The sequence below is a fragment of the Nelumbo nucifera genome, chromosome 4, assembly GCF_055504915.1.
Source record: "Nelumbo nucifera cultivar China Antique chromosome 4, China Antique-T2T, whole genome shotgun sequence".
Taxonomy (NCBI): domain Eukaryota; kingdom Viridiplantae; phylum Streptophyta; class Magnoliopsida; order Proteales; family Nelumbonaceae; genus Nelumbo; species Nelumbo nucifera.
In genome coordinates this window covers 60,952,437-60,967,316 of record NC_142652.1, presented here as the reverse complement: position 1 = coordinate 60,967,316, position 14,880 = coordinate 60,952,437, and the positions used below count along the sequence as shown (strand labels likewise).

The 14,880-nt window shown below is 40.1% G+C and overlaps 1 protein-coding gene and 1 pseudogene across 2 annotated transcripts; one reads left to right on the top strand and one right to left on the bottom strand.

Annotated features, from left to right (window-relative positions):
- Positions 1-8,413: 8,413 nt before the first annotated feature.
- Positions 8,414-10,337, top strand: LOC148800588 (high mobility group B protein 3-like; annotated as a pseudogene). Its single transcript, XR_016085660.1, has 6 exons — positions 8,414-8,478; positions 9,183-9,285; positions 9,347-9,472; positions 9,541-9,598; positions 9,716-9,760; positions 9,857-10,337. The product of XR_016085660.1 is annotated as a high mobility group B protein 3-like (transcript).
- Positions 10,338-10,465: 128 nt separating this feature from the next.
- On the bottom strand, positions 10,466-12,735 carry LOC104590924 (uncharacterized). Its single transcript, XM_010249698.3, has one exon. It carries the CDS (start codon positions 12,361-12,363, stop codon positions 10,576-10,578), a length of 1,788 nt encoding a protein of 595 aa, XP_010248000.1. The 5' UTR covers positions 12,364-12,735; the 3' UTR covers positions 10,466-10,575.
- Between the last annotated feature and the right edge of the window lie 2,145 nt (positions 12,736-14,880).

The following is a 14,880-nucleotide window of genomic DNA, read 5'->3' as shown; positions in this document are numbered from 1 at the left end:
TTCAGTGTGTAGGATAATTACTCCCTTTGGGCGTGAACACCAACTTTGGGAGATTTTATTTCTCTGGATCAGGTATAATTACTCCCTTCTCTTTTGGTTCAAATCTGGTTCGGTTTTGGTTCAAATAGGATCCTTGAATCTTGATTCTAAAATTAGGGAATGTGATTCCCAGTTGAAAGGTAGGTAGAAAATTTTTGAAATTCGCCCACCCATTCCCCATCTGTTTTGGCATCCATATGATGGATTCAACCATCCGTTTCATTCGACTCTATAGAGATAGATCGAAGCGGATAATTGGATTATCCCAAGCTGCTTACATTGACAAAATTGTCAAAAGGTACAGCATGGAGAACTCCAAGAAAGGAAACGTTCCTTTCAGGCATGGAGTCACTCTCTCCAAGAAGATGTCTCCCAAGACTTCTGAGGAGATTGAGGGCATGAAAGGCGTTCCCTATGCCTCAGCCGTAGGGAGCATCATGTATGCCATGTTGTGCACTCGCCCTAACATCGCTCAGGCAGTGAGTGTCGTAAGCAGGTTCCAGGCCATTCCAAGGCAAGAGCATTGGACTGCTGTGTAGAACATACTCAAATACCTTCGAAGGACAAAACAGTTTTGTCTGGTATTCGATGGTAGTTCACTAAAATTCTAGGGTATACTGATGCCGATTTCCCGTCAGATCCAAATGATAGAAAGTCTATATCTCGATATGTTTTCACGATAGGATCGTGTGTTGTTTGCTAGAAAAGTAGTAAACAGGGGTCCATGGCAGATTCCATGACTGAGGCTGATTACATTGCCGCAAGTGAAGCTGCCAAGGAAGCCATGTGGATGAAAAAGTTCATTCACGAGTTAGGAGTGGTTCCGTCAAGCACATCACCCATCCCATTATTGTGTGACAATAATGGAGCGATCACTCAAGCTAAGGAGCCTCGAGCCCACTCGAAGTCAAAGCACATCGAGAGGAAGTACGATGTACGGCGGGAGATTGTTGGTAGAGGGGATGTCCTAATTCAGAGGATAGCATCAGCAGATAATGTGGCAGACCCATTGACTAAGCCACTCACACAGAAAGTGTTTGAGAAATATGTGAAAGCATGGGACTCTGGCTTGTACCAAATCGGATCTAAGTGCAAGTGGGAGTTGTTAGACAGTTTTGTATGCCCTTAGCTCCAATTAGTTTTGATGTACTTTTGACATTTAATGTAAATGAATAAAGTACATGTTTGATTCATGTTGTGTGGTATGTTTCTGTGTAAGACCCTTAAACTGGACACTTAATGAGACTTGTGTTAGTTTAGAACGTTTACAGCCGTTGGATAAGTCTGGGGAGATTTATCCTGCCAAGGCTGACACTGGTGTGCTGCCAAATGTTGGGGTGGCCTGTCTCAGCCGCCAGGGTGAGACCCAAGGCACATGCAGTGTGGGATTAATTGAATCTTTGAACCGGACCAGATTTCCAGTATTGCCCTGGACCTTGGTGATTCATGGGCGAAACTGGAAAGTTACACTTGACCCCTAGACTTAATTATGATACTGCACTAGGTGTCAGATTGGGCTGTCTTTGATATGCCAATCAGTGAGATCCTTAGTGGGGGTCAAAACCTGGGTATGTTGGGACAGTCTGAGAATTCATCTGAGTGGGTGATCATTGTGACAGGATCAACCCCTTTGTCGGACAAAGGTAATGATCGGGGATGCACTCTCTCGGATGGAAACCAAACTGCCAACAGTTGATTTCAATCATTGGAATTTTGTTTTGCAAAATTTATATATAGGATATATAGATATGTATGGTTTCAAAATGTTTGCAAATGGTTTTAAATCCTAGGATCCAAAGGAGCAGAGAGTGCAACACTGTTCCCTGCAACCGAGGGAGAGGTCCTCTCTTGTCGGGCAGTGTTTGATCATTATGGGCTGAGAGGTTAAGTATAAGGCCATTTAGGGTTACACCTGATGGGCTAATCTTGCATCTGCCCGCAGTTCCTGGGTTTTTATAAGATGGCTTGGCCTAGGGACCACTTAGTGTAAGTGTTGGGCCCATAGAGACCATGTGATGGGCTCAAGGGGTTCACTGGGCTCTCCAATGAATTCGGCTAGGTCTTGTAACAAAGGCTGGGCCGAACCCATGTGGATGATGTGTAGATCAATGCTTGGGTCCCACGCCACAGAAAGAAGCCCAACTGGGCAGCAGTTTGGAAGCCTGTTGAGCACTTAATACTTATTAGGCCTAAAGCCCATTTCGAACTAGCTAATTTAATTACCCACTTAAAGGGGCAAACTTTAGATTCAAATAAAGATTTGAATCTGGTAATCTCCTGATAAGATCAGGAGTGGGCTGACCTTATCTGTAGATAGGATTAAGATAATTCCCTATCCAAATACAGATTTGAATTGGGATAACTCCTAATGGGATTAGGAGGTTTCTTAATCACTAAGAAAGAGAAGAAACCCTAGTCTTGAATTACTAGAATTCGAACCAAGGTTTCAAAAGAACCTCCTCCTGCAAATTGAGATTGGATCTCAGAAACCCTAGAGAGAAGAAAAGCAAATACGCCAACTTCAGCTGTAGAGTTCTTCTTCAGCCACCACTGCCATTCACTGCCTAGTTCGATCTCTCTGAGAGGGAAAGATCAAGAAGGTGTTCTTGATATCAGTCTTTGCTGAAAGGCTGATTGTGTACGGTGCTCTTTGCTTCCATTGAATTCTTGTCAAGAATTTCTTTTGTAGGACGAACACTACTGGTTCTGTTTCAGTATCACTGTGTCATCTTCAATGGGAGCAGATCTTGGGAGTATTCTTTGGGCGTGAACACTGACGTTGGGAGATACCGATTCTCTGTATCAGGTAAAACCCTTCCCTTTCTATTTGGTTCAGATCTAGTTCAGTTTTGGTTCGATTAGATCCTTGAATATTGTATTCTACACTAAGGGAATATGATTCCCAGTTTGAAGGGTGGAGAGAAATTTTTGAAATTCACCCACCCCATTCCGCTGCATTCTTGGCGTCCATACGATGGATCTCTCCCTCCTTCTATGTTTTGTTCCTATGAAATTGTTTGTCAATTATTGGGGCTTCAGAAATATGTTTGTTAAATCTTATGGTTCATTTCTTTCAAAACGAAGTCATTTCTGACAATTTTTTGGATTTTCTTTTTCTGTAAGGCATTTGTTTCTAAAAGTTGTTTTAAGAACTCAGATGTTGGGTATTCGAAAATTGATGCGTATAGATTACACTAGCCGATCAAGTAATACAATGATGAGTAGAGTATCGTTCCCACGAGGATTGATCCAACAATTACTAGTAATGAATCAGTCATTTGTTATCTGATATACTGAAATATTAAACAAATCAAAACCATAATTCCTAATTATCAAGTTACCCTAATCAGTTTCGGATCAAACCACCTCCATGCAATGAGAAGAAAAGTTGTATGTAAACACTAGCAGATTCAGTTCAGTAATTAAATCATTAAGTTATTCAATTGATGTGGAATTCAGCCATGGTTTGGCAAAACCCTAATGGCATGAGCAGCCTCTCTCGAGCACACAGCCTCTATCTATGGGTGACAAATTCCTATATCTCTATCAAGAATTTAATCCCTATAGATGCATTAAGAACAAAGAATTCGAAGGGCATCAATTCAGGTATGAATGAACACCAAACGAACCATGCATATTATCTCTAAGATGCATTAGATCTGTTTTCTTGATCAGATTATTTGATTACCTAAACTTTTTCTCAAGCAATTCAAACAATCCAAGAAATAAGAACAATTCGGCCAAGATTATACTAGCAATTAAAAACCCTAATCAAGAAAGTCCAAGAATGAATCCAATCAATCGAATAACATAAGAGAGTTAATTATAGATTTGAATCAGCACTTGACATGGTTCAAATACTAGCAAGAAAGAAAGATTCAATGACAAAAATCCATTAACCCCTAGTTGAATCTAAGTTATCAAATGCGCAGAACCAAAGAAGAAGACAACCTATGATTCTTGCATCAATTTTCGATCTCCTTGATGTGATTCTTCTTCAATTCACATTCAGAAACCTCCTTCTTTCTCTAGCACTTCTCTTCTTCAGTTTTCTTTCAGGGGTTCCAACCTTAATTCTCGTGAATTCCCGGATGAAAACTTACAAGCTAAGGAATGGCTCCAGCACGTCAGCAATGCGGTTGCAGATAATTCGGGCCCGATTTTGACCTTGATGCAGTCCGTATCTATCAAAACTCAAAACATTAAAGTTGTAGATATTTTCCTTTTCTTTCCAAAACATCTTGAATCATCTCCATCGGAGTCCGGATGATAGAGTTATGCACAAATTACAACGCAGTACCGAAACTGTCCAGAATTACCCGATTAGCCTTGTTTTTCAATTAACGCCACCTTTCGTGTCCTAAATGAAAATATAAGAATAATGAGTCTATTTAGGTACTAAATAAGTATAAAAGACTAAATATTAAGGGATAAAAATATGATAATTTTCATTATCATCAAATCCCCCCACACTTAGCTTTTGCTTGTCCTCAAGCAAAGACATTACCCATAAACTGATCATCCGCCAAATTATTTCCACCTATCAAATGAATTTAAGGATGATAATGCATTAAGTGATCAGAAATCCTGCATAAGCACTCCGATTCATCCCCATGACTGGCCCCTCTGACCATATACATGTTAGACAGTTGTATGCCCTTAGCTTCAATCAGAAATATGTACATTATGAATTTATTGTAAATGAATAAAGTACACATTTGATTCATGTTCCTGTGGTGGGTTTCTGTGTAATACCCTTAAACTGGACACTTAATGAGACTTGCTTTAGTTTAGAATGTTCACAGCCATTGGGTAAGTCTGGGGAGATTTATCCTGCCAAAGCTGACACTGGTGTGCTGCCAACTGTTGGGGTGGCTTGTCTCAGCTACCAAGGTGAGACCTGAAGCACATGCAGTGTAGGATTAATAGAACCTTTGAACCGGACCAGATTTCTAGTATTGCCCTGGACCTTGAGAGATAGATGGGCAAAACTGGAAAGTTACACCTAACCCCTAGATTCGATTATGATACTACACTAGGTGTCGGATCGGGCTGTCTTTGATGTACCAATCAATGAGATCCTTAGCGGGGGTCAAAACCTGGGTATGTTGGGACAGTCTGAGAATTCATCTGAGTGGGTGATCATAGTGACAGGATCAGCCCCTTTGTCGGACAAAGGTAATGATCGGGGATGCACTCTCTCTGATGGAAACCAAGACTGCCGGCAGGCGATTTCAATTGTTGAGATTTTGTTTTGCAATATATATAAAGATATATATATATATATATATATATATATATATATGTTATGGTTTCGAAATGATTTGCAAAAGGTTTTAATTCCCGGGATCCATGTAAGTAGAGAGTGCAACACTGTTCCTTGTAGTCGAGGGAGAGGTCCTCCCTTGTTGGGTAGTGTTTGATCATTATGGGCTGAGAGGTTAAGTGTAAGACCATTGAGGATAATACCTGATGGGCTAATCTTGCATTTGCCCACAGTCCCTGGGTGTTACAACGTGGCTTGGCCCAGAGACCACTTAGGGTAAGTGTTGGGCCCATAGAGCCCATAAGATGGGTTTCAGGGGGTGCACTGTCCATAACAGTGTATTCGTCCAGGCCTTGTAACAAAGGCCGGAGAAGTGATGCTCCGTGGAGAAGTGATGCTCTACTTGGGGACTTCTGCAAGCGTTGCAGCTATGGCAATAGGCACCATAGAATTAAAATTTAGAGAAGCAAATATTGTACTTAAAGATTGTCTTTTTGTGCAAAATCTAAGAAGAAATTTGATTTTTGTCTCAAAAATGTGTGCGGATGGATATTCTGTCTTTTTCAGTAATACGATTACTATTAAAAGAAACAATAAATTCATCGCATATGGGGAACTGGAGAACGGTCTCTATGTTCTACAACCTTCTCTAGAAACTAACATAGCCGAAACTACGTCGGCTGAAATCCCCAAGAAAAGAGCACGTGATACAGTTAAGCCTACGTGCCTGTGGCATTACCGACTTGGCCATATCGGTATTGACCGAATCACAAGACTGGTAAAGGATGGTCCTTTGGATTTTCTAACTGTAGAAGATCTTCCCACTTGTGAGCCTTGCCTTCAGGGTAAGATGACAAAGAGGCCATTTAACGGTAAGCCTGAAAGATGTACAGGCACGCTTGACCTTATACATACTGATGTATGTGGTCCCCTGAGTGTTAGGACCCGTAACCAACACGTGTATTTCATTACATTCACCGATGACTATTCTCGGTATGGTTATGTGTACCTAATGAGACATAAGTCTGAATCCTTTGAAAAGTTCAAAGAGTTCAGACAAGAGGTCAAGAAACAGTTAGGGAGAGAAATTAAGTCCCTTTGATCAGATCGAGGCGATGAATATCTCTTTGACAAATTTAGGGACTACTTAAAGGTAAATGGGATAGTATCACAGTTAGCTCCTCCTGCTACACCACAACTTAACGGTGTTTCAAAGAGGAGGAATAGGACCCTATTAGATATGGTCCGGTCACTTCTCATTCATTCAAAGTTACCCACATCCTTTTGCGGATACGCATTAGAGACTGCGATATACGTGCTGAACCAGGTTCCAACCAAATCGGTTCCTAAGACTCCCTATGAGCTTTGGACCAGAAAGAAACCAAGTGTACGACACTTGAAGATTTGGGGTTGTCCGGCTCACGTTAAAAGAACGAATCCAAACAAATTGGAATCCAAGACCAGCCATTACCTATTCGTGGGCTACCCAAAGGGCTCAGTGGGCTACCTATTCTATGATCCAAGTGAGCAGAAGGTGTTCTGCAGTCGAAACGCACAATTCTTGGAAAATGACTACATCCTAGACAATCTTCATCAGGAAGTTGTTCTTGATGAGGAGATGTCAGATGCAGTGGGAGGTGTCCTACAAGTTCCAGGTAGTGGCCAACCTAGAAGATCTACCCGGGTATCCAGGCCACCGATCTGTTTTGGTTACGATCAGGATAGTTACCTGGTCGAAACCTTGAGTAGTGAAGAGGATCTCGTAACTTATATGGAAGCTATGTTGGACATAGACTCCCTTAAATGGGTAGCTACCATGAGAGCTGACATGTACTCAATGGAGACCAATGGAGTCTAGACTCTTGTGGATCCGCCCTCCGGGGTAAAAGCAATTGGATGCAAAAGGATCTACAAGAGGAAGAAGGGCCCCGATGGCAAGGTTGAGACCTACAAAGCTCGTCTAGTGGCGAAAGGATACACTCAGAAAGAAGGCATCGATTATGAGGAAACCTTTTCGCCCGAGGCCATGCTTAAATCCATTAGGATCCTACTAGCTGTAGCAGCTTACTATGACTAGAGATTTGGCAGATGGATGTCAAAACAACGTTCCTGAATGGAGATTTTACTGAAGATATCTATATGCAGCAACCACAAGGTTTTGTAGCTGTGGGTCAGGAACACATGGTCTGTAAGTTGAATAGATCCATATATGGGCTCAAGCAAGCTTCCAGAAGTTGGAACATCCGATTTGACTCTACGATCAAAAAGTTTGATTTTGAACAGAATCCGGATGAACCCTGCGCGTTTACAGGAAGACCAGTGGTGATGAGGTTACGTTTCTGGTTCTGAATGTAGATTACATTCTACTCATTGGGAATGATGTAGGAATGTTAAGTACGATAAAAGTATGGCTATCACAGCAATTCTCCATGAAAGACCTTGGAGAAGCCTCCTATATACTGGGTCTTCGACTCTATAGAGATAGATCGAAGCAGATAATAGGATTATCCCAATCTGCTTATATTGACAAAATAGTCAAGAGATACAGCATGGAAAACTCGAAGAAAGGAAATGTTCCTTTTAGGCATGGAGTCAATCTCTCCAAGAAGATGTCTCCAAAGACCTCTGAGGAGATCGAGAGCATGAAATACGTTCCCTATGCCTCAGCTGTAGGGAGCATCATGTATGCCATGCTGTGCACTCATCCTGACATTGCCCAGGAAGTGAGTGTAGTAAGCAGATTCCAGGCCAACCCAAGGTAGGAGCATTGGACTGCTGTGAAATGCATACTTAAGTCCCTTCGGAGGACAAAAGAGTTTTGTCTGGTATTCGATGGTAGTTCACTACAGATCCAAGGGTATATAGATGCGGATTTCCAATCGGATCCAGATGATAGAAAGTCTACATCTGGATAGGTTTTCAGGATAGGATCATGTGTTGTTTGCTGAAAAAGCAGCAAACAGGGGTCCACAGCAAACTCCACAACCGAGGCCGAATACATTGCTGCAAGTGAAGCTGCCAAGGAAGTCGTGTGGATGAAGAAGTTCATTCACGAATTGGGAGTAGTTTTGTCCAGCACATCACCCATCCCATTGTTGTGTGACAACAATGGAGCGATTGCTCAGGCTAAGGGGTTCCAACCCTAATTCTCGTGAATTCCTGGATGAAAACTTGTAGGCTAAGGAATGGCTCCAACACGTCAACAATGCGGTTGCAGATAATGCGGACCCGATTTTGACCTCGATGTAGTCCATATCTATCAAAACTCAAAACATGAAAGTTGTAAAACTTTTCCTTTTCTTTCCAACGCATCTTGAATCATCTAAGTCGAAGTCCGGATGAGAGCGTTATGCCCAAATTACGACGCAGTGCCGAAACTTTTCCAGAATTACCCGATTAGCCTTATTTTTCACTTAACGCCTCCTTTCGTGTCTTAAATGAAAATATAAGAATAATAAGTCCATTTAGGCACTAAATAAGTATAAAAGACTAAATATTAAGGGATAAAAATATGATAATTTTCATTCTCATAAAAAATCTTATCAATTTTTAATTTTCGTTCGAATGAAGTTTTTCTTATTGCTCTGTTTTCTAATATCTGAAATACTTTCGGTGCTTATCAAGTACTGGGTTCTCAGGGATTGCTTGTGAGACATTTGTTTATGCTTGATTCAAATATTTATGTGTCACTGTTTTTTTTTAATTGGGTTTTGATTACTTTTTAACTATAGGTTTTGGGGTAAAACTATGGGTTTGTTCTTTGTATAATCTGGTGCGTTTCTGTTTATATTCATTTTGGAGTACTGTTATGCTTTTTCTTCCTTCTTTCTTGCTTAATTTCTCGGAGCTGACAATGAGAAGTTTTATTGATTTACAGAGAGGAATGTAACAAGGATGTTCTTGTGGTGCTTATTGATATGCATAGTTGCAGCCTTGGTTATAGGATCAAGGTGAATTTGGGTATTTTCATAAACCTTTTGGTTTTCTGGCTGAATGCATGGATCATTTATAAGTCAGTTTATTTTCTTTCCTTGTTTGTAGCAATTTATGATTTTTAACAGGAAGAGAAAAGCAGTGTCATCAGAGCCAAAAACAAAGAAAAGTATAAAAGATAAAAAAGTGAAGGACCCAACAACCGCGTCCTGCAACTGCATTTTTCGTCTTCATGTAAAGCTGCCCCCCTTTCTGCAAGTCCATAATGCGTTTCTGATGTGATTTGTTACCTCTTATTGCAGGGAGAAATTTAGAAAAGCATACAAGGAAGAACATCCAGACAATAAGAATGTTTCAGTGGTATGACATGCCTGTGGTCTTAGTTTTGCCTATGCTTCGTGTTTGGTTACATTTACCTCAGCTTGCTGGCAACTTATTTTAAACTTCTGATGCAAAAAAAAAAAAAAAAATGAGAAGATTTCCAAAGAAGCTGGAGAGAAGTGGAAGTCCATGTCAGATGAAGTGAGCGAATCAATCCCTTCTACTTGTTTTTTAATCAATTCTTATTATGTTTTTCCTTAAATGCTGCTTCGATTAATTTGATGTTTGTTCTACCAGGAGAAGAAGCTTTATTTGGATAGAGTTGCAGAGCTCAAGGCAGAGTATGAGAAGGCTATGGAAACTTACAATGCTGGGAAAGAGAAGGCATATCTCTTTTTGAGAATTTCCCTGATTTATTTATGAATTAACTACTTTTTATTTTGATTTTATTGATATTACATGCTTGAATTTTTCTTATTTTAATTGTTTCACTGTATTAGGATCAAGAGGGTTCAGAGAAGGAAGAGTAAGAGTAGCTTGCATAGGAATCATAGTAACCATTTTGATTACTTGGTAACTTTGCTGACTGCCCTTTGTAAATGCTTGACCCAGTTGTGATCATTGAATTTTGTTAATGGAATCTATTTCATAATATCAATTCAGTCAGTTTGAATTCAAAATTCTGCTGCGTGTTTGATTTTTTTTAACCTTTCAAAAGTAAAGCTTTCATGGCCCTATTTACTATCATTGCAATGTACAATCAAGTACTAAGACATGGAATTCTTGTTCTTGTGCCAAGGCCGGGATAGCATTCACTGCAAATTAATTCAATCACTAGAATCTAACTTCTGTGTATTTTCTAAACCTGGTTCCTTGAAGAATGCAGTATAGATGGAAGTGTATTCAGGAAGAAGAAATTGAGTTTCAATTGTTGATAAAATAGAAACAATGTATTAGTTCAATCTGAGAATTCTAGTGGGGAATGAAAAGAGCCTACTGCTAGCTGAGCCAGCTTCTTACTGACCCAAATTCTGTAGATTTCCTCTCTTGCAAGGTGGCATGGGCTTGCCACATAAACACAGGTTGTGCGCATAATCTGCTACAGGGAAGATATTGAATGGTTTCCCTTGCGGGATCTCTCCACACAATCTGTTTGCCCTGAAATTTACATGCCTGAGGCTTTGCAAACCTAGCAAAGTATCTGGGATGTTGCCAGTGAATGCATTGATGGACAAGTCGAGCCATTGTAGCCTCAGTAACTGCCCTAAGCTTGTGGGTATGGTGCCCTCAATCTGGTTTCTTGAAACGTCCAACCTTTCAAGTTCAAGCAGGTTTGAGATTGAACCTGGGATTTGACCTGTAATTTTGTTGCTTGCCAAGTTTAGCAGTTTCAGCCCTGAACCTTCACTGAACTCTGGAATCTTACCTGTAATTTGGTTGTTTGAGATGTCCACGTACTCTAAAAATCCGCTTGTGTTATTGCGCAATAGCTTTGACATTGATCCTTTAAGCTGATTCGAATGGAGGTCAAGAAAGGAAAGCCCATCTGGTATTGCAATCTCTGAAGTATCTGATTGTAGCTGGTTGTTTGAGAGCTTAATCTTCTGCAAACCTGACATATTTGTGAAAAAATTGGAAAACCCGCCTTCAAGAAAGTTGTCAGAGAGGTCAATGGAGTTCAAAGAATCTCTTTGTGCAAAGTTTGGTAGGGTTCCTCTGAGGTTACAGCCTGCAAGGTGCACGTCTCTAAGTGCTCTGTTTGTGATCCAATCAGGAACATTCTCTAAATGAATGTTGTTGTAGGACAGGTCTATAGACAGCAGAGAGGGGATGCCATTTGTAAGGGCTGGCAAAGGATCTGAAAGAGCATTTCTAGATAGATTAAGGTACCAAAGGTTATGTAGCCTTGCAATGGATACTGGTATTTGACCCGAAAGACCATTAGCACTCAGCGAAAGGCTGGTAAGTCCTTTCAAGTTCCCAATGTAGTCAGGGATTCTTCCTGTAAGTTGGTTATGGTTCAAAGAGAGGTCCAGAAGATTGTCCAAGTTACACAGGGAACTGGGTATCTGACCTGAGAACTGGTTGTTGGAGAAGTCGATATAAGTCAGGTTCTGAAACTGTCCTATAAAATCTGGGATAGACCCAGATAAATTGTTGTAGCTAAGATCAAAATACTGCAAATAATAAAGGTTTCTGAAGGTGAGTGGGATTGACCCTGTAAGGGAATTCTTGGCCAAGTTCATCTGAACAAGGTTACTGAAGTTTCCTAAACCTGGAGGAATCTGTCCATTCAAATGGTTGCTACCAAGTGACAAAATTTTGAGCAGAGGCAACTGACCAAGAAAAGAAGGTATAGACCCTTCAAGGGCGTTGTATTCAAGGACAAATTGGGTGAGATGGATAAGCTTTGAGAAGCTCTCTGGAATGGAGCCTCCTATTCGTTTCATCCCACTTATCACCATCACCTCCAGAAACTGGAGATCAGCCAGGGAAGGAGATAGAATTCCCTTCATGTAAATGTCAGTGTCTCTATCTGAGGGCCTCTGCAACTGCAATGCGATCACTCTTCCTGCTGGGTTACATTGAACACCTTCCCAATTTCCACAGCAATCCTTCCCAATCCATGATGACAGAATATCTGTTGTGTCCTTCAAAATTCTAGCTTTGAATCCAATAAGGGCAACTCTATCTGTTTCCGAGCAAACTATTGTTTGTGATCCTGTTTGAGCTAGGGTTTCTGAAAGAACAGTGCAGAATGAAAAAGTGAAGAGAAGACTGAAAACCCATCTCTGTATCTGCATTTTGGGAGGTGGGCTTTGATCGGTTTGAGTGGATTGCTGGTAAACGTACGAGATTTCTTTTTGGCGTGGGAGTTGGGTTTTGTCCAGTGAGAACTGCGCTGGATTTTTTTCAAGGAACAAAAGGGAGGAAAAGAAAAGCTCAAAAGCCGATTATGAGTTTGGTTCCTTCGAGTATGGTGGAAGGTATAATGATGAAAATCCAGCAAACAAAAGGTTGGATAATTATAATTTGGTTGGAGGCTTGAACAAAGTAAGAAATGTTGACTGTTGAGTTATGCCCTTTTTTTTTTTCTTTTCAATTCTTTTAATTTCGTGACCGTTTGATAAATTATCACGAGGATTCCGATTCTTTATGAAACGTTTGCACGGTTGGAGCGCTTCAGATTCAAACTTCATTCATTCAAAATCTCAATGAAGTTCACTGCTTTTATTTCACTCCTGAAATCATTTCTCCACGTAAAACTGGGAGGAGGAGGAAGGAAAAGTGAAACAGTTGATGTAAAGGCTGACAAGATGCAGCTTTTCCATTTGATCAATTTTAGATGGATAAACCAGTTTTTTCCTTTTTTCCAAGATTTATTTTTTTAAATCCTGAAGCAGTAAATCCGTAAAGTGAAGTGTGGGCAAACAGTTCAGCTGTATATGCAATGCACCAGAGACCGTGGTTGCATGTTTGTTTGCTCAAAATGCTCACGTCCCCTTCTTTTTTTTTAAAAAAAAAAAAAATCTGAACTGGTGATGCTAGTCCTTGGAGAGTTGAAAATTACCCCTCTCCAGCAGACAAATCCAGACTCCTGTCATCATCCATTTTAATTAGTTTCTTAATGGAAAGGTTTATGAACAAAAGCTAGAAAGGCACATCTCCAGAAGTGGAGCCTAAGATTTCTGTTTTCTGTGTTGATGGGATGGGCCACACTCCTGCCACACCATTGCCATATTTTGTTCCAACTGTCCAGCCGGCTTGGCCAGAATGTCGGCCACAAAATATGTATGGGTGTGTTACAATCAAAATCAACTGACTTTGGGAAGCATCAGCTATTCTCAGATATTCAGCTTGTGGGCTGTGGAATTGGGCCTTCCCCAATTCTGCAGACTACAGACAAAAGTTAGGAAAAAAAAAAGAAAATTACAGGATGCTTGCAGATTGATCGATACAAAATTGTAAGAGATTTTTTTTTACCTAAAACGTTTTGAATAGAATAAAATTGCTGTTTCTACATGAAATATCAAAATTTCTACTATAAATGTCAATAATTAGTCTCACACAATCAATTTTCTAGTTGAAGTAGGGATGGCAATTTCTACCCTATCCGATGGGTACCCACCCCTACCCTATCCGATGGGGCGGGTTTTTTTTGCTTGAAGGACGGGTTTTAGGATTATATAACCCATATGGGTACAGGTAGGGTTTGGTATTAAGCTAAACCCGACCCTCCCCGACTCGCATATTGTTGAAAAGCATATAAACTTTATATACCAAGTGTTAAATTTAATTATATTTTTAATTTTATGTGAAATATAATTGATAGTTCATGTATTTTCTACATGTCTTAATCAAATAATTGAAAATTTTGTTGTTTATTTTTGTTATTTTACTTATTTATTGCTTGTATATGTCAAGAAATAATAAGAAATTAGATACGGGTTACCCTTGAATGTGGGGAGGGTAAGGTCGGAGAAGGTTTTGCGTTTTCTTGTGCGTGTAGAGTTTGAATTCTCAAAATCCAACCCCCTACAGGTTTTGGGGCAGGTACGGGCTGGAAGATTTAGGAAGACAAATAAGATTTAGAATTTTCAAAATCCTTCCCGAACCCGGCCTATTGCCATTCCTAAGTTGAAATAAATCTCACATATGATGTAACAATACATATTTCTAACCAATTTATATTGATGAACCCATAATGTTTCAGGTAGATAGTGGTACCAAAATACAACCCCAACAAACATATCCTAATAAGCGCTCCCCTTGCTTTCCAATTTCCTTTTCTTCGCATGACAATAGATATCGCTGTGTGAGCATAGACAATTTGCTGTGAACCACAGAAGTCTATTTTGTGGTGTTGTTTGTTATTTGTTTCTATTCTTTAATGTGGTTTGTCCAGTCTCACTCGGACAAACATGGTCATTGATGAGACCTGAACCCAAACTGCACAATTATGGTTTTTTGTCAATGATCTGCTCTCCCTCTCTGACAAGCATAAAAACCAACGAGAGGCCAGCCTTATCATTCTTGTGATACAATCAAAGATCTTTGGGAGAATGACCGATCAGCCCAGGGTCAGAATTTGTAGGCTTAAAGTACTGTTGGGGTAGGTGACAGCTTGAAATTGATACTAATTCACGGGCGAACAAAGGTGCATAGAATGTGAGTTGTGGCCTTTTTGAATCTTTATAGCTCTGCAGTGTAAATCAGGAATTTGCATTGGGCAAATTCGTACTTCTCCGAACATCTTTCTTTTCTTTTCTTTTAGAAAGGTTATAGAGGATGATAGGTCCAAAATTAATATTGATCTAGAT

Coding starts and splice junctions, on each gene's coding strand:
- LOC104590924 (XM_010249698.3), bottom strand. CDS start 12,363: ATGCAGATACAGAGATGGGTTTTCAGTCTTCTCTTCACTTTTTCATTC.